General features: G+C 44.8%; 1 protein-coding gene across 4 annotated transcripts in view; it reads right to left on the reverse strand.

The window, feature by feature from the left end:
- Nucleotides 1-8,489: 8,489 nt before the first annotated feature.
- Nucleotides 8,490-17,761, reverse strand: part of LOC123127538 (uncharacterized) — a 64,091-nt gene continuing 54,819 nt past the window's right edge. The window contains exons 9-10 of one of the 4 annotated variants that reach the window (XR_006462590.1): nt 11,897-11,980; nt 8,490-8,980 (exon numbers count right to left, since the gene is read on the reverse strand). Coding sequence is in view for 3 of the 4 variants with exons in the window: in XM_044547272.1 (XP_044403207.1) it covers nt 10,590-10,658 (69 nt within the window). In the remaining variant the exon portion in view is untranslated. Of the gene's footprint in view, nt 8,981-10,406; nt 10,707-11,896; nt 11,981-17,761 lie in introns of those variants that run through there. The other 3 variants (XM_044547274.1, XM_044547272.1, XM_044547273.1) reach the window with 3 other exon arrangements.

Below are 17,761 nucleotides of genomic sequence, written 5' to 3' on the forward strand. Positions count from 1 at the left end.
CCGACGCGAGTGCGAAACCTTCCACCCAAATCATCGACCCCTCCACCAAATACACACGGCTTGTTAACAGGAATCGTCTGCATCGTTATCGGTCTTCACACACATTTCTGATTACTGACCTGTTTGCCGCGTATCACACACATCTTGTAAAGTTAAACCATTTATGTTGTTTTGGCTCATCACAAATAGTGCGGTCGAGTGAACTGTATATCGCCTATCGCACACACCTTGATCTGGATGACCGTTTCTATTGTGTTGGCTCATTGTAAACAGTTCATCCAAGTGAAATGTATGCCATATATCGCACACACCTTGATCTGGCTGGTCATTCTACTGTGTTGCCTAATCGAAAACGGTTCATCCGATTGAACTATATGCAGTATATTACACACACCTTTATCTGGCTGACCGTTTCTGTTGTTGTGGTTATCGCAAATAGTTCATATGGATCAATTATATGCCACGTATCGCACACGCAACTCTAATCTGAATCGTGCTTGATGTCTCCGCCATTGCATAGAGTTTGTCTTATTGGCGATGTTTTATTAGAACACTGTTTGCGGTTAATGCATCACGCATAGTTTGGTCGAAGGGTCTCTGATCCATGTGTCGTGTTTGGACAGGTGATGCAGAGGAATGGGTTCAACTACTGCAACATGTAACAGTTGAATCATTGTTGCCCTAATGCGGTAAAAGAGAGCAAGATAGAGAGTGTGGGATTGTATCGGAGTGATCAAGGGGGGTTGCTTGCCTGGCACTTCTGAAGATAGTACTACTCTTCATCAATGACAACGATCACAACGTCGGAAACATCAGCTACCGAGAAGGAGCAACATCGACTAGCATAGAAGGAACACAATCAATGCAATGCACATTCACATGAATGACATGTCATGTTAAAGTATAGAATTCACCTAATGCAATATTTAGCCAAGTTAATTGAAGTGGAATTCAAACACACTCAAATTCTAACTACAAATGTTATTCCATAAATTGCTTTAATCATCATTTGTCCTATTCAGTGAGGTTAACTTGTTCAAACATTCATGATCATGGCACAAACAGATTCTTCATATTTTTATGATCATTTTTCATATATAAATTATTTTCACTGGAGTTACGTTTATTTTCTATGAATTTTCAAAGTTTGCAATATTTTCTAAAATTTAATAAACCATTTTTGATTTATTTTAAATGCAGAAAACTTCATTGCGTTGGCTAATGTTAGCGGAGGCCGACACAGATGCTGATATGATGGCAGCCCGATCTTTCGATGAGAGTGGGGATAATTATCGATTTGGTGGATTTTGACCTTGATGATCCGGCTATACCATACCCGACGATACGCCTCGACAATCGCTAAACCAATCTCCGATGGTTATTGACCTTGCCGTAGGCACGATCAACCTGAACAACGAGGTTCGAGTTCCTACAAGCAACTGAAGAACCAGCAAGAACAAAGGTGAATTGCAACTGAAATTGTGGATGAAAAATTGAGTACACGAACTAGATGAAAAGTTGGGGTTCCACTGTGGATCAGACAAGGCGGTAGTCCTACACGTCTCGTAGATGCGAAATTGTAGCATGGCTAAACAATACAATAAAACCCAGGTCTAAAGTCTAATTTAGGATAGCTATTTATTAAAGCCACACGTCGGTTTGTTGTGTCCCATCCGGACACGGATGGCTTCAGGCGTACGTCCACGCGTAGGCCTTCACAGGACGCCAAATATATTAATACCTATTCAAGTACTTTGGTCTTGTCCCTTCTACAACTCCTTTGGTCATGGCCCTTGTACACGTGATTGCATGCATGGATGGTTCGCTGTGGATGCATACATGCAGGTGACATGGTTGATGGATTCGGTGGACATGCATGCATTGCTCCATCTGATTTGAATGCGCAGTTGACTTCATCTCTAATCTCTCCATTATTCCTGAGTACAGGTAAATTGGAACATGAGTGTAGCATTGTATTTTTGTCAGTCAAATCATATGTACGAAGGAGCGATAGTACCTGGCCATTTATCTGACGCGCGCACGCTCTAGTTATAGGTCCAGATGGAATAACTGATGTAGGAGGGGCGGCAGGTGTAACTGCGGCAGAGATGTCCTCATCATCCCCCCCTTCTTGAATCAAAGTCGTCCTCGACGGTATTTCTTCGTCCCCACCCAAGTAAGGCTTTAAATCTGCAACATTAAATGCGGGACTAACCCGAAATTCTGCAGGCAGATCAAGCTTATATGCATTCTCATTAATTTTTTCTATCACCTTAAAAGGTCCATCCGCACGAGGCATTAACTTTGACTTTCATAAATCAGGGAAGCGGTCTTTTCGCAAATGTAGCCATACTAAATCACCTGGTCCAAACACAATACTTTTCCTATCCTGACTACCAGCAAGTTTATACTTGGCATTCATGCGTTCAATATTTTTCTTAGTCGTCTCATGCATTTTCAATACTAATTATTCAACACGTTCTTTAGCATCAAGGTTTACCTTCTCCGAAGATGGAATAGGTAATAAATCAATTGGTGCACGAGGTATAAATCCATAAACAACCTCAAAAGGGCATAACTTTGTGGTAGAATGAACTGAACGATTATAAGAAAACTCTACATGAGGTAAACATTCTTCCCACATTTTTAAGTTCTTTTTCAAAACAGCCCTAAGCATAGTAGACAATGTTCGATTAACCACTTCAGTTTGACCATCTGTTTGAGGATGACATGTAGTACTAAATAAAAGTTTAGTCCCCAATTTTTTCCACAACACCCTCCAAAAGTGGCTAAGAAATTTTGTGTCACGATCAGAAACAATTGTATTTGGCACCTCATGTAAACGAACTACTTCTTTAAAGAACAAATCAGCAATGTGAGTAGCATCGTCACTTTTATGACAAGGTATAAAATGTGCCATCTTAGAGAATCGATCGACAACAACAAATATACTATCCCTCCCCCGTCGTGTTCTAGGCAGTCCTAATACAAAGTCCATAGATATATCTTCCCAAGGAGTGCTAGGAACAGGAAGAGGCATATATAAACCATGTGGGTTCAATCGTGACTTTGCTTTTTGGCATGTCGCGCAGCGTGCAACATATCTCTCCACATCCCTTCTCATTTTGGCCAGAAGAAATGACCAGCAAGGATGTCTTCTGTCTTCTTGACGCCGAAATGTCCCATAAGTCCTCCGCCATGTGCCTCCTGTAACAATAGAAGACGAACAGAGCTATCTAGGATGCATAGCTTATTAGCACGAAAAACAAATCCGTCATTAATGACGAACTTGTTCCAAGTTCTACCCTCTCTGCAATTGAGCAATATATCTTTAAAATCGACATCATTAGCGTATTGCTCTTTTATAGTTTCAAGTCCAAAAATTTTGAAGTCAAGTTGTGATAACATGGTATAGCGTCTAGACAATGCATCGGTAATAACATTCTCCTTCCCTTTCTTGTGCTTAATAACATAAGGAAAAGATTCAATAAATCCAACCCATTTTGCATGTCTACGGTTCAGTTTGCTTTGACTTCTAATATGCTTGAGTGATTCATGATCAGAATGTATAACAAACTCCTTAGGCCATAAATAATGTTGCCATGTCTCCAAAGTCCAAACTAGTGCATAAAGTTCTTTATCATATGTTAAATAATTTAGACTAGGCCCACTGAGTTTTTCACTAAAGTATGCTACTTGTTTGCCTTCTTGCAATAGAACACCACCTAAACCAATGCCGCTAGCATCACATTCTAATTCAAACATCTTATTGAAATCAGGTAATTGCAGCAAAGGGGTGTGTGTAAGCTTATCTTTAAGAATAGTGAAGGCTTCCTCTTGTGCGCTGCTCCAAACAAATGGCACATTTTTCTTTGTGAGTTCATTGAGCGGTGCTGCGATGGTGCTAAAATCCTTCACGAACCGCCGGTGGAATCCAGGAAGTCCGAGAAAACTACGTACCTGTGTGACCGAGTTAGGGGTCGGCGAACTCTGGATCGCTTCAACCTTGGCTTTATCAACTTCAATTCCATGTGCTGTCACAACATAGCCAAGAAAAGTGACTCGATCCGTGCAAAAAGTGCACTTCTCGATGTTACCAAATAAACGTGCATCACATAGAGCAGAAAAAACAGCACGCAAATGGTCCAAGTGTTCCTCTAGTGACTTACTATAAATCAGAATATCATCGAAGTATACTACCACAAATCGTCCAATGAAAGCTCGCAAGACTTCATTCACTAGTCTCATGAAAGTACTAGGTCCATTAGTCAATCCAAAAGGCATAACTAACCATTCATATAAACCAAATTTAGTTTTGAAAGCAGTTTTCCATTCATCACCTAGTTTTATATGAATTTGATGGTAGCCACTACGCAAGTCCACTTTAGAAAACACAACTGAGCCACTGAGTTCATCAAGCATGTCATCTAATCTAGGAATAGGATGATGATATCGAATTATAATATTATTGATGGCTCTACAATCAACACACATACGTGAAGTACCGTCTTTTTTAGGAACAAGTAAAATTGGTACAACACATGGACTAAGGGATTCACGAATGTAACCTTTTTCAAGTAGTTCTTGAACTTGTCGCTGAATCTCCTTAGTCTCCTCGGGACTAGTCCGGTACGGCACACGGTTGGGTAATGAGGCGCCAGGTATCAAGTCAATTTGATGTTCAATTCCTCTCATAGGTGGCAGCCCCGGTGGAACTTCCTTTGGGAAAACATCATGATACTCCTGCAAAAGGTTAGCGACAACAGGAGGTAAAGAAGAAGGCATGTCCTCAAATGAAAACAAAACTTCTTTGCAAATGAGAGCATAACATTCATCAGTATGAGCATCTAACTCAAAAATTTCAGCACGTGTAGCTAAGAAAGAAGCACCTTTCAATTTAATTTCTTTAGATGTGCTAGCATCAGATTTGTGCATCTTATTAAATTGTTCTAACTCATCAACAACTTTCTGATTTTCAGATTTAGTACGCTCAATATTTGTGTTTCTACTAGCCCTAGCAAGATCATCTTTTAAAATTTGCTCAGGAGACATAGGGTGTAGAATGATTTTCTTTCCTTTATGTGTGAGAGTGTACTGATTAGTTTTACCATCATGTAAACATTGTTTATCATACTGCCATGGCCTTCCTAGTAACATAGAACAAGCTTGCATAGGCACAATATTGCAATCAACAGTATCATGGTATGAACCTAAAGAAAAAGGAATGCTCACCATGCGTGTTACCTTTACTTTTCCACCATCATTAAACCATTGAATGTAGTAAGGTTGTGGATGTTGTCGGAAAGGTAGGGAGAGCTTCTCCACCATGTCAATGCTTGCTAAATTGTTACAACTCCCTCCATCAATGATTATGCAAACGGAACGCTCCTTGACGACTCCTTTGATGTGGAAGAGGTTGTGACGTTGATCCTTCTTTGCTTTGACAATCTGAGCACTAAGTACATGATGTGATATAAGACTCATGTACTTATCGGCGTCGTCGGCGGTCACATGTTCTTCCTCTTGCTCTGGTCTTGTGTCATCATCTTCATGTGCAACAAGCAAGGCATATGTGTCTTCATCAAAATCACTAGCAGAGTCGTACTCGCCGTCTTCACGAATGATCAATACACGCTTATTAGGACACTCCTTCATGACATGGCCAAATCCCTTACAAGTGTGGCACTGGATATCCTTTGTTCTTTTGGAGGAAGTGGACGATGACGATGAACTTTTTGTTGAAATTTGTGTAGTACTTTTCAGTGGTGCCGAAGTGTGTGATGCTGAAGTTGATGAAGAAGGCCTCGGTCGAGAGGTTGCGGGTGCTGTTGTAGAGGTGCGAGTGGACGGGCCAGCAGGGGTGTGCGGCGCCCATGTGGAAGTACGACCTGCAGAAAAATTAGGACGCATTCTCGAACGACCCTGCACTTCATGTTCAGCATGTATAGCAAGATGGAATAAATGGGTCATTGAATGATAATCCTTATAAGCAAGTATGTCATAAATTTCTCTATTCAATCCACCCAAAAACCTAGCCATAGAGGCTTCCTCAGTCTCAACTAAACCACAACGTAACATGCCCATTTGCAATTCTTGATAATGGTCTTCAACAGATTTAGATCCTTGGTTCAAGCGTTGTAGTTTATTTAGCAAGTCACGTTCATAATATCCAGGAACAAAACAGTGACGCATTACTAATTTCAAAGCTTCCCAAGTGGCAGGAATATTATTAGGATGTTTACGACAATGTTCTCTCCACCAAACAGATGCAAAATCACTAAACTCACTAGTTGCATCCCTAACTCTTTTATCATCAGGAAAATCATGGCAAGCAAATTTTTGATCAACTAATAATTCCCAATCAAGATAAACATGCGGATCATATTTCCCATCAAAAGGGGGCATGACAAATTTAATTCTACCCAAAGAGTCGTCATGGCCACGTACCTGAGGACGCTGGTGTCGTCCCATACCTTGTTGATTATTTTGTAGTCGATGATGATCACGATCATTGTTATCATTAACTACATCAGGATCCTCGGAATCACCATCATAGTTGTCATCTTGGATGTCTTCATGCAGGCCGGCTATCGAGTTGGCGTTGCGAGGACGGAGCTGGTCGACGACACCGGTATATGAAAGAGGGTGCCTCGGGTCCCCTGGGAGCACCTGACATGCGCGTTGTAGACCTGTGTTGGTGGCTGGAAGACGTGGAGTGGTAGTGGAGGCGGCACCCAGACGGGCATCCTGGGCATCGAGACGTTTCATAATAGATGCAAGTATTTGAGTGAATGTCTCATTGCTATCCTCGCTCGACTTGAGACGCTTATCAAGTGCGCCCTCGAACGTTGTGAACCGCTCGATGTATGCATGCACATCCTCCTCAAGGCGTGGCACCGTGGCTTTCATGTTGTCTTCGTCACCTGCCATGGTTAGGATGGAACAAGAACAAAATCACAAGTATATGGTTCCTTCAGTAACTATAGTGAGACGGTGGAAAATTTCTCTCAACTCTCGAGCAATTACCAAGCTTTTACCAGTTCTTACCGTGCTGCAGTGGTTGTCGGCCGTTGGCGATGTTAAAAGTGATCAAAAGATTGATATAGCGATTACCAAGTGACCGAACAAAGTGCAATATAGGAAGTGGAGCTTGGTGAAGGTTTCCTCAATTCACAATATGTGGCACAATTAAGCAAAAAGTAATGCAAGCTGAATAATTGTTCAAACTCCTAACTAGTGTTGGCAGTCGACTAGTAAGAGATAAAACAATCTAGGCCTAGATACTGAATCAAGGGAGTGGAAACCAATAAAAATATAATAGCTCTAAATAGCTAAATATAAGTGAGGTATAAACGTAGCGTATGGCGACCAAGAGTGAGAAACAAAATGTCCAGCAAGTATCACGTGTATAGCAGAGGAACAATTCTGAATGTCTAAAGAGATTGGACCAAGAGTGCTAGCCGGCCTGAATGTTGCAACCCTTTTTTTTTCTTTCTTTTCTTCTTTTCTTTTGCTTCTTTCTTTTTTTTTCCTTTTTTTCTTCTTTTCTTTTTTTTTTCCTTTTTTCCCTCAGGCCGGTTGCTAGCAGAAATCACGGACATAAATTAAATCCCAAGAAAAGAAAGATGCAGAGCTACCGAACAAGTTGCAATGAGAGCTAGCTAGATGTACGTTTGGCGTTGAGATTAGCTAGCACTAGTACTAGTGCAAAGGATCAGCTTGATGGATGTATCGCACGCGGAGGCAGACTAACATGGCTGGATGTCTGACGGCTTGCGTCTCGCCTGTGGTGAAACGACGTGAAGGGCCAGACAGGGTGTGCCTGGATGTTTGGCAGCTCGCAAAGCGTGTAGGGATAGAGCGTCGATGTACGTGCAGGGATTTGCAATAATCAGCGCCGGATAAAAGTTGTAGGCAAGGAAATACTGACGTCCAGAGTCTATTAAAATTGAAGTCAACAGATCGCTATCTCTCGCTTTTTTTTCCTTTTTTTTCAGATGACGAACGAACTTGCGGTGGAAAATATGGTGGACAAAAAACAGGGTTCGATCTAGTAGACAATTTTTTTCCTGAACAAATCTAAACCAGCACTAATTCTAGGATATATGCAACCAAAAATTCAACTATGCAAATACTAGATGCAAAAATTGCTAAAGGCTAAAAAGATAGGTGTAATGAATGAACTAATCTAATTTTTTTGGCTTTTTCGTGGGTTTATAGGACAGAAAAAGAAACTAAACTACGAAAACTATAAATCTCTCACCGATGAACCTGAAAACTGATACCACTTGATATGACGGTGATCCGACCTTTCGATGAGAGTGGGGATAATTATCGATTTGGTGAATTTTGACCTTGACGATCAGGCTATACCGTACCCGACGATACGCCTCGACAATCGCTAAACCAATCTTCGATTGTTATTGATCTTGCCGTAGACACGATCAACCTGAACAACGAGGTTCGAGTTCTTGCAAACAACCGAAGAACCAGCAAGAATAAAGGTGAATTGCAACTGAAATTGCGGATGAAAAATTGAATACACGAACTAGATGAAAAGTTGGGATTCCACTGTGGATCTGACAAAGCGGTAGTCCTACACATCTCATAGATGCGAAATTATAGTGATAGCTAAACAATACAATAAAACACAGGTCTAAAGTCTAATCTAGGATAGCTATTTATTAAAGCGAGACGTGGGTTTGCTGTGTCCCATCCGGACATGGACGGCTTCAGGTGTACGTCCACGCGTGGGCCTTCACAGGCCGCCAAATATTCTAATACCTATTCAAGTACTTTGGTCTTGGCCCTTGTACAACTCCTTTGGTCATGGCCCTTGTACACGTGATTACATGCATGGATGGTTCGCTGTGGATGCATGCATGCAGGTGACATGGTTGATGGATTCGGTGGACATGCATGCATTGCTCCATCTGATTTGAATGTGCAGTTGACTTCATTTCTAATCTCTGCATTATTCCTGAGTACAAGTAAATCAGAACATGAGTATAGCATTGTATTTTTGTTAGTCAAATCATATGTATGAAGGAGCGATAGTACCTGGTCATTTATTTAACGTGCGCGCGCTCTAGTTATAGGTTCAAATGGAATAACTGATGTAGGAGTAGCGGCAGGTGTAACTGCGGCAGAGATGTCCTCATCAGATGCTCACATGTGGGGCCCGGTCAACTGCTGACTTAGTAGGTTCAAAACTGACAGGTGGGGTCGGGTCAACGGTGACGTCAACATGGTCAAACTGACATGTGGGGTTCACTCGATTAACTTACACTAATTATTTGTTAGCCAATTAATTAAACCTGCAGGACCCACTATCAGTGGCAACCGGGGGGTTAATTAGCGGCTAATGATGCGTTTAGCCGGCGGCTAATCGTCGGCGTAAGTAGAACATGGCGGTGTTCACCATGCGGCCAACTCCGGCGTCGGGAGGATGCGCGACTAGGTGCGATGGAACGGTCGTGGCGAGGGGCGTTCGATGGTGGTGGTGGTGGCAGGTGTTGGGGCAGCCGGAGTCGAGTATGGCGTTGTAACGCTCCGGATACACCCGCGGTGGTCATTACTCCTGGCGGGATCTAGATTGGCCCCACAGATCAATACTAGTCTTTTCTGCGCACTTTGTCCTCACTCGTGCGCATCCGAGAGCAACTTCCCGGTCGGTCACCCATCCTGACACTACTCCAAACTGAGCACGCTTAACTTTGAAGTTCTGTCCGAATGGGCTCCCGGAAAAGAAGGAATGTTTTATTGATATGAGTAGTCTATCATCCCTAATAAGCCAGGCCATCACATACACCCTCACTTAGAGAAACCGACGTCCTTGTCGGGCCACAGGAACGTTCCCTCTTGGCACATACGTCTGTGCATCCAGTCTGGTACATGTACCATGTTGTGTGCCCCGACGGGTCACAAACGTTATGAACAACATGACCGCGCACCTGTCCGCAAACATCCGTGTAACCGCGAGGGTCGGCTCTGATACCAACTTGTAACGCCCGGACACACCCACCGGTGGTCGTTACTCCTGGCGGGATCTAGACTGGCCCTACAGATCAATACTAGTCATTTCTGCGCACTTTGTCCTCACTCATGCGCACCCGGGAGCAACTTTCCGGTCGGTCACCCATCCTGACACTACTCCAAGCTGAGCACGCTTAACTTTGAAGTTCTGTCCGAATGGGCTCCCGGAAAAGAAGGAATTCTTTATTGATATGAGTAGTCTATCATCCCTAATAAGCCAGGCCATCACATATATCTCGTTCTCATAACTTGTAACACCCACGATGCGGCTATATCTCCCACGTGTCGGAGCACGACTTAGAGGCATAACCGCATAGTAGGCATGTCGCAAGAGGGCTAATCTTTACACCTCCCATGTACTAAATAAGAAAGAGATAAAGAGTTGGCTTATAATTGCCACTTCACACAATACATGAATATAGCATCACATCATCCAGAATACAATCAAGGTCCGACTACAGAACCAAAATAAAGACAACCCCAAATGCCTAGATCCCCGATCGCCCCAACTGGGCTCCTCTACTGATCGTCCGGAAACGAAACATAATAACGTCCTAAATCCTCGTCGAACTCCCACTTGAGTTCGGTCGCGTCCCCTGCACTGGCATCATCGGCACCTGCATCTGGTTTTGGAAGTATCTGTGAGCCACAGGGACTCAGCAATCTCACACCTGCGAGATCAAGACTATTTAAGCTTATGGGTAGGAAAGGGTAGTGAGGTGGAGCTGCAGCAAGCACTAGCATATATGGTGGCTAACTTACGCAAATAAGAGCGAGAAGAGAAGCAAAGCACGGTCGTGAACTAGAAGTGATCAAGAAGTGATCCTGAAACTGCTTACGTTCAAGCATAACACAAGAACCGTGTTCACTTCCCGGACTCCGCCGGAAAGAGACCATCACGGCTACACACGCGGTTTATGCATTTTAATTAAGCTAAGTGTCAAGTTTTCTACAACCGGATATTAACAAATTCCCATCTGCCCATAACCGCGGGCACGGCTTTAGAAAGTTCAAAACCCTGCAGGGGTGTCCCAACTTAGCCCATCACAAGCTCTCACGGTCAACGAAGGATATTCCTTCTCCCAGGACGACCCGATCAGACTCGGAATCCCGGTTACAAGACATTTCGACAATGGTAAAACAAGACCAGCAAAGCCACCCGATGTGCCGACAAATCCCGATAGGAGTCGCACGTATCTCGTTATCAGGGCACACCGGATAGGTCAAGCTACGAGTAAAACCAACCCTCGAGTTGCCCCAAGGTGGCCCCGCAGGCTGCCCGTTTTGGACCAACACTCAGAGGAGCACTGGCCCGGGGGGTTTAAAATAAGATGACCCTTGAGTCTGCAGAACCCAAGGGAAGATATATGATGGTAGGTAGGCAAATGGTAAAATCAAGGTTGGGCCTTGCTAGAGGAGTTTTATTCAAAGCGAACTGTCAAGGGGTTCCCATAACACCCAACCGCGTAAGGAACGCAAAATCAAGGAACATAACACCGGTATGACGAAAACTAGGGCGGCAAGAGTGGAACAAAACACCAGGCATAAGGCCAAGCCTTCCACCCTTTACCAAGTATATAGATGCATTAAAGTAAACAAGATATAATAATGATATCCCAACAATATCCGTGTTCCAGCATGGAACAAACTTCATCTTCACTTGCAACTAGCAACGCTATAAGAGGGGTTGAGCAAAGCGGTAACATAGCCAAACAACGATTTGCTAGGAAAGGTGGGTTAGAGGCTTGTCATGGCAATATGGGAGGCATGATAAAGCAAGTGGTAGGTATCGCGGCATAGCAATAGAGCGAACAATTAGCAAGCAAAGATATAAGTGATTTCGAGGGTATGGTCATCTTGCCTGCAAAGTTCTCCGAGTTGACGATAGCTTGATCCTCGTAAGCGTACTCAACGGGTTTCTCGATCACGTAATCGTCTCTCGGCTCTACCCAAAGCAAGAACACAAGCAAAAGAAACAACAATCAACCACAGTGCAATGCGCAAGCAACATGATGCAAAACATGACATGATATGCGGGATGTGATGTGCAATGCATATGCGTGCTCCGGGAGGAAAAGATTGAATCAGGCCTCAACTTGGAAAACCAAGTGTGCCGCTGGAAAGATGAGTTGATTTCGGTCGAAATCGATATAAAGATCACCGGAATCGTATGCACGGTTTGCAAATGGCAAGCAAAACAAGAATGGCACAATTCTGCGATTAACAGCACGATGCCACCTAGAATGCAACAAGAAACTAAGCTACTGCATTCCAACATAGCAACAAAGCACATGGCAGTGATCTACTCAAGATTCTTGACAAAAGATGAACACTGAGCTACGGCTAAATCACACAAGAGCAGGTTCAAACAAGCATCGCAAAAGTGCAAAAGATAACAACATCACAGACTTAGTGAAAATACTAACATGTCAGGAATTAACATCAGGAATCAATGTTTAGAGCAAGATATCAACATGCTAAAGGAACAGAACATAGCAATACAATGCATGGCATGGATCTACTCAAAGCATATAACAAAATTCCCTTACTGACCATAAGCCAAAAGGGCACAGAAAATATGATGGCACCCATGTAAACATAGCAAGTTACGTTAACAGATTCAGACTTAGCAGAAAAACTGAGCATGGCAAAACAGAGTTATGAAGGCATCTTTGCGAGCTCGATTCACTCACCACAAGGCATTGCACGACAAGATAAGCACAACATCAGCAAGAAGACATGTTCAAGAAGCTAACCATGACAAGAGCAATTTTATAGCATGCTTGGACCAACTACAACATCAATGGCAAAATTGATTAACATGTAAACAATTTGCCAGGAACATTTTATAGCAAAAGTAGAGCGAGATTGAGACATGCTAGGGCACTCCATAAATGCAAACAGGGGCATGGATGGATATAGCATAACAATGTGTCAAAATCATCCTTACTGAATATACTCAAAAGAAGCATGGATCTCTCTGTAGCAACATGAATACATGGCATAAGAATAACAACAGAGCAAAGACTTAGTGAAATTTTAAGTCCCTGAAATCAGCAATATCACAAGAGCTACTTTACATGCATGTGCTAGTGTGACACCCCGATATTTAAGCTACAGTAAACCCTTGCTGATCATGCCATGTCATCATAATTAAACTTTTTTATAAACCTCACTTGTTTCAAATTGAGATCAAATTCAAATTAAAAAACAAGTCAAATTATAATTTCATAAAAACAGTGAATTAAAAATGTTCATTTTATTACAATTAATCACTAAGTAATTTTAATATAAGAAGAAAAATATTTAGAAGTAATTAGATGCTCCTAACCTATTTAAAACAGGGTTAACAACACTAAACACGGCCTTTTCAAAATTAACAAAAGCCTAGACTTTTTTCCAGTTGATCCCAAACTTTGTGGACAGCCCCATAATATTGCAGAGTATTTATGAGACAAGTCTCATATTTATCGAAACTCTTTCTAGTATTAATATAGAGTACAAAGCGAAGAGAAAATAAAAAAACAAAAAAGGGAATACGTTAAAGGTCTACTGTGCACTAAAGGCCTATTGCTACAGTATTAGGCCCAGCCAACCACAGGCCTCCTTCAATCTCAGTACAGAGGAGAAGGCAGAGGCTGTGCGTGGCACGCATCCACCCGCCATGGCTGCCGAAGCCGCTGCTGTCGGCCATCCTGCGGTCGAGGGGTTGGATAAGAGCAAGCCCTCGACACACACACACTCTCTCTCTCTCTCTCGCCAAAACCCTAGTCCCTCAGTTTTCCCCTCCCTCTCTCTCGCCGAAACCATGGCCGCGCCGTCGTCAACCTCGTGCGCCGGAGCCTCCCCGAGCTTCCCGGTGATGATCAGGAGCTTCACCGTTGTCTTTTGCTTTGCCTACGTGCGTCAAATCGAGAAGGGCGGCCTCGTACGCTCATCACCGCCGTCATCTTCTCCGCCACGGTTGTCGACCCCGTCGTCGATTTGCGCATATCTGGTTCATCCCCGACCACCTCGAGCTCGCCTAAAGAACCACAATGAGTTGCGCCTTCGATTCCCCCTTACCCCCGTTCGATTCCATTGCCGTAGACGCCGCGGTCCGATCCCACACGAGCTCGTGCTCACCCAGCTGTCCGCGCCCACCGTGAGCCGCGCCTGCCTTTGCTCGGACGCGCCGACTGCGCCCAGTGCACACACGCGCGTCCCCTCCCCCTGCTCGCCTGCCAACGCTGCGCGGCTACCGCGCCCCACCTCTGCTCACCATAGCCGCCGTGCCCGGCTTGCCTCCCGTCGACCCGCGCCTGCCTGTGAGTGCTATGCCACCCACGCGCATCGGGCCCCGCTGCCGCTCGCGCAGCCCCTCCGCCCTGCGCTCGCCATCACCGTCCGACCGCGGCCTCGCCTTGCGCGTGCGTCGCATGCTCGTGCGCGTCCTCATGCAGCCATCTGCGCCCGTCGCCGCTGCCGCTTGCGCTGCCTACTGCTAGTGCCGCTGCTACTTTGCTGTAATACTACTTGTAGCTACTAGCTAGCTTTCCAGTTTGTACATTGACTAAACCCCTGGGCAGCCCCTAAACTATAGTTAAACAACTGTTAACAAGGCTAACAAAAATATGATTAGAAAGTATACGTGACAAACTCCATTTTATCTCACTGGACCAAACCATTTCGATATATGGATTAAATCCTATGAAAATCGCAAAGTGGTATGTTCTGTTAACTGAAAAACTGAAAAACAGCTTTATTTGCATAGCTACTTTAGAGCTGTTGATGGTCAAGCAAATGAACTCTAATATGGATGAAAGTGACACTAACATGTAGATCACAGAAAAATGCTCAAAATTGATAAGGCACAAAATCATAGGAAGTACAGATCCATAGTTGTAGCCTTTTGAAAACAGCTAAAAGATGTTTAAAATTTATGAATTCTCAGACTTAGGAAAATTTTAGGGAATTTTTCTGGGTATTGTTAAATCTTTGAAAAATCATAGAAAATAATCCTAACTTGGATGAAAAGGTTTTATATATGAAAGTTGCTCAGATCGACGAGACGAATCCGGATACGCACCCCGTTTGTCCGCTACACATCCCTAGCATAGCGAACACGCAACTTTCCCCCTCCGGTTCATCTGTCCGAAAATGCGAAACACCGGGAATACTTTCCCGGATGTTTTCCCCCTTCACTGGTACCACCTCGTACCGCGTTAGGGCACACCTAGCATCACGCTTTGTCATGTCATGCATCGTCATGCTTTTGTTTGCATTATATTTATTGTTTCTTCCCCCTCTTCTCTCGCTAGACACCGAGACCAACGCCGCTGCTACCCAATACGACTACGGTGTTGACGACTCCTCTCTCTTGCCGGAGCAACCAGGCAAGCCCCCCCCCCTTGATCACCAGATATCGCCTACTCTTCTCTATACTGCTTGCATTAGAGTAGTGTAGCATGTTACTGCTTCCCTTAATCCTATCCTGATGCATAGCCTGTCCTTGCTACTACTGTTGTTACCTTTACCTGCAATCCTAATGCTTAGTATAGGATGCTAGTTTATCATCAGTGGCCCTACATTCTTGTCCGTCTGCCATGCTATACTATTAGGCCGTGATCACTCGGGAGGTGATCACGGGCATATACTTATGCATGTATACATGCTATACAGGTGGTGACTAAAGTCGGGTCGGCTCGTAGGAGTACCCGCGAGTGATTCCGATGTTGGGGGCTGAAGGGGCAGGTGGTTCCATCCCGGTAGAGGTGGGTCTGAGTTCCCGAAGGCCCCCGACTGTTACTTTGTGGCGGAGCGACAGGGCAGGTTGAGACCACCTAGGAGAGAGGTGGGCCTGGCCCTGGTCGGCGTCCGTGGTTATTTCAAAATAACACGCTTAACGAGATCTTGGTATTTGATCTGAGTCTGGCTACTGGCCTATACGCACTAACCAACTACGTGGGAACAGTTATGGGCACTCGACGTCGTGGTATCAGCCGAAGCCTTCATGATGTCAGCGACTGAGCGGCGCGCGCCGGGTTGGACCGCGTAACGCAACTTCCTTTGTAATGGAGGTTGCTAGGACTGCTCTCTGGCCGCGTTCACAACGTGCAGGTGTGCAAAGGGCGATGGGCCCAGACCCCTGCGCCATAGGATTTAGACCGACGTGCTGACCTCTCTGTTGTGCCTAGGTAGGGCTGGGACGTGTTGATCTTCCGAGGCCGGGCATGACCCAGAAAAGTGTGTCCGGATAAAGGGGATCGAGCGTGTTGGGAAATGTGGTGCACCCCTACAGGGAAGTTAATCTATTCGAATAGCCGTGATCTTCGGTAACAGGACGACTTGGAGTTGTACCTTGACCTTATGACAACTAGAACCAGATACTTAATAAAACACACCCTTCCAAGTGCCAGATACAACCCGGTGATCGCTCTCCAACAGGGCGACGAGGGGAGGATCGCCGGGTAGGTTTATGCTACACGTTGCTACTTGGTGAACTTACCATCTACTCTCTTCTACATGCTGCAAGATGGAGGTGGCCAGAAGCGTAGTCTTCGATAGGACTAGCTATCCCCCTCTTATTCCGGCATTCTGCAGTTCAGTCCACATATGATACCCTTATTCCATTTGATACTAATGCATACATATGTAGTGTAGCTCCTTGCTTGCGAGTATTTTGGACGAGTACTCACGGTTGCTTTGCTCCCTCTTTTCCCCCTTCCTATACCCAATTGCTGCGACCAGACGTTGGATCCCAGGAGCCAGACGCCACCGTCGACGGCGACTACTACTACTCGGGAGGTGCCTACTACTACGTGCAGCCCGCTGACGACGACCAGGAGTAGTTTAGGAGGATCCCAGGCAGGAGGCCTGCGCCTCTTTCGATCTGTATCCCAGTTTGTGCTAGCCTTCTTAAGGCAAACTTGTTTAACTTATGTCTGTACTCAGATATTGTTGCTTCCGCTGACTCGTCTATGATCGAGCTCTTGTATTCGAGCCCTCGAGGCCCTTGGCTTGTAATATGATGCTTGTATGACTTTTTTTTATTTGTAGAGTTGTGTTGTGATATCTTCCCGTGAGTCCCTGATCTTGATCGTACACGTTTGCGTGTATGATTAGTGTACGATTGAATCGGGGGCGTCACAACTAGTCACCACATTGATCACAAAAATGCATGCCATACACCCCTGTAAAGATGGCATGGCATAGCCCAAAACACATGTAGAGCTCAAGTCCATATGCAGCACACAATAATCATGGCAAAAATGACAAATGCTCATAATCTGATAAGAATCAGCACCTAACAATTTATAGCACTCTTGCATCAACGATTTGGGCATCAACATGGACTCAAACAAGCAGGGCACAATGGAACAAAATGAAGAGCACATCCAGATGAACATTTTGATATATCATGCGCATGAAACGGAGCTACGGTGATGAAGTTATGGCATGACGAACAGGGGCTGAAAAATATGTGCAGAGATGAGGACTTAGTGGATTTTTACCCCGCGAAAACTGGACGAGGAGGTCCCGGGACGGAGAGATCCGGGGACGGGCGCGGGCGTTTGGTTCGGTGGCCTGGTGGATCTGGTCCACCTCCAGGTCCGGCGACGGAGGATGACGCCGGCGAGGCGGCGGACACCGGCGGGCGGCGGGGCACGGCGCTAGGCGGCGGAGCTCGGGGAAGGTCGCGGGCGGAGGCAGGCGCGGCTCGTTGGGCCCGGTTGCGCCCGGGGCG

This window comes from Triticum aestivum, chromosome 6A, assembly GCF_018294505.1.
Source record: "Triticum aestivum cultivar Chinese Spring chromosome 6A, IWGSC CS RefSeq v2.1, whole genome shotgun sequence".
Lineage (NCBI taxonomy): Eukaryota > Viridiplantae > Streptophyta > Magnoliopsida > Poales > Poaceae > Triticum > Triticum aestivum.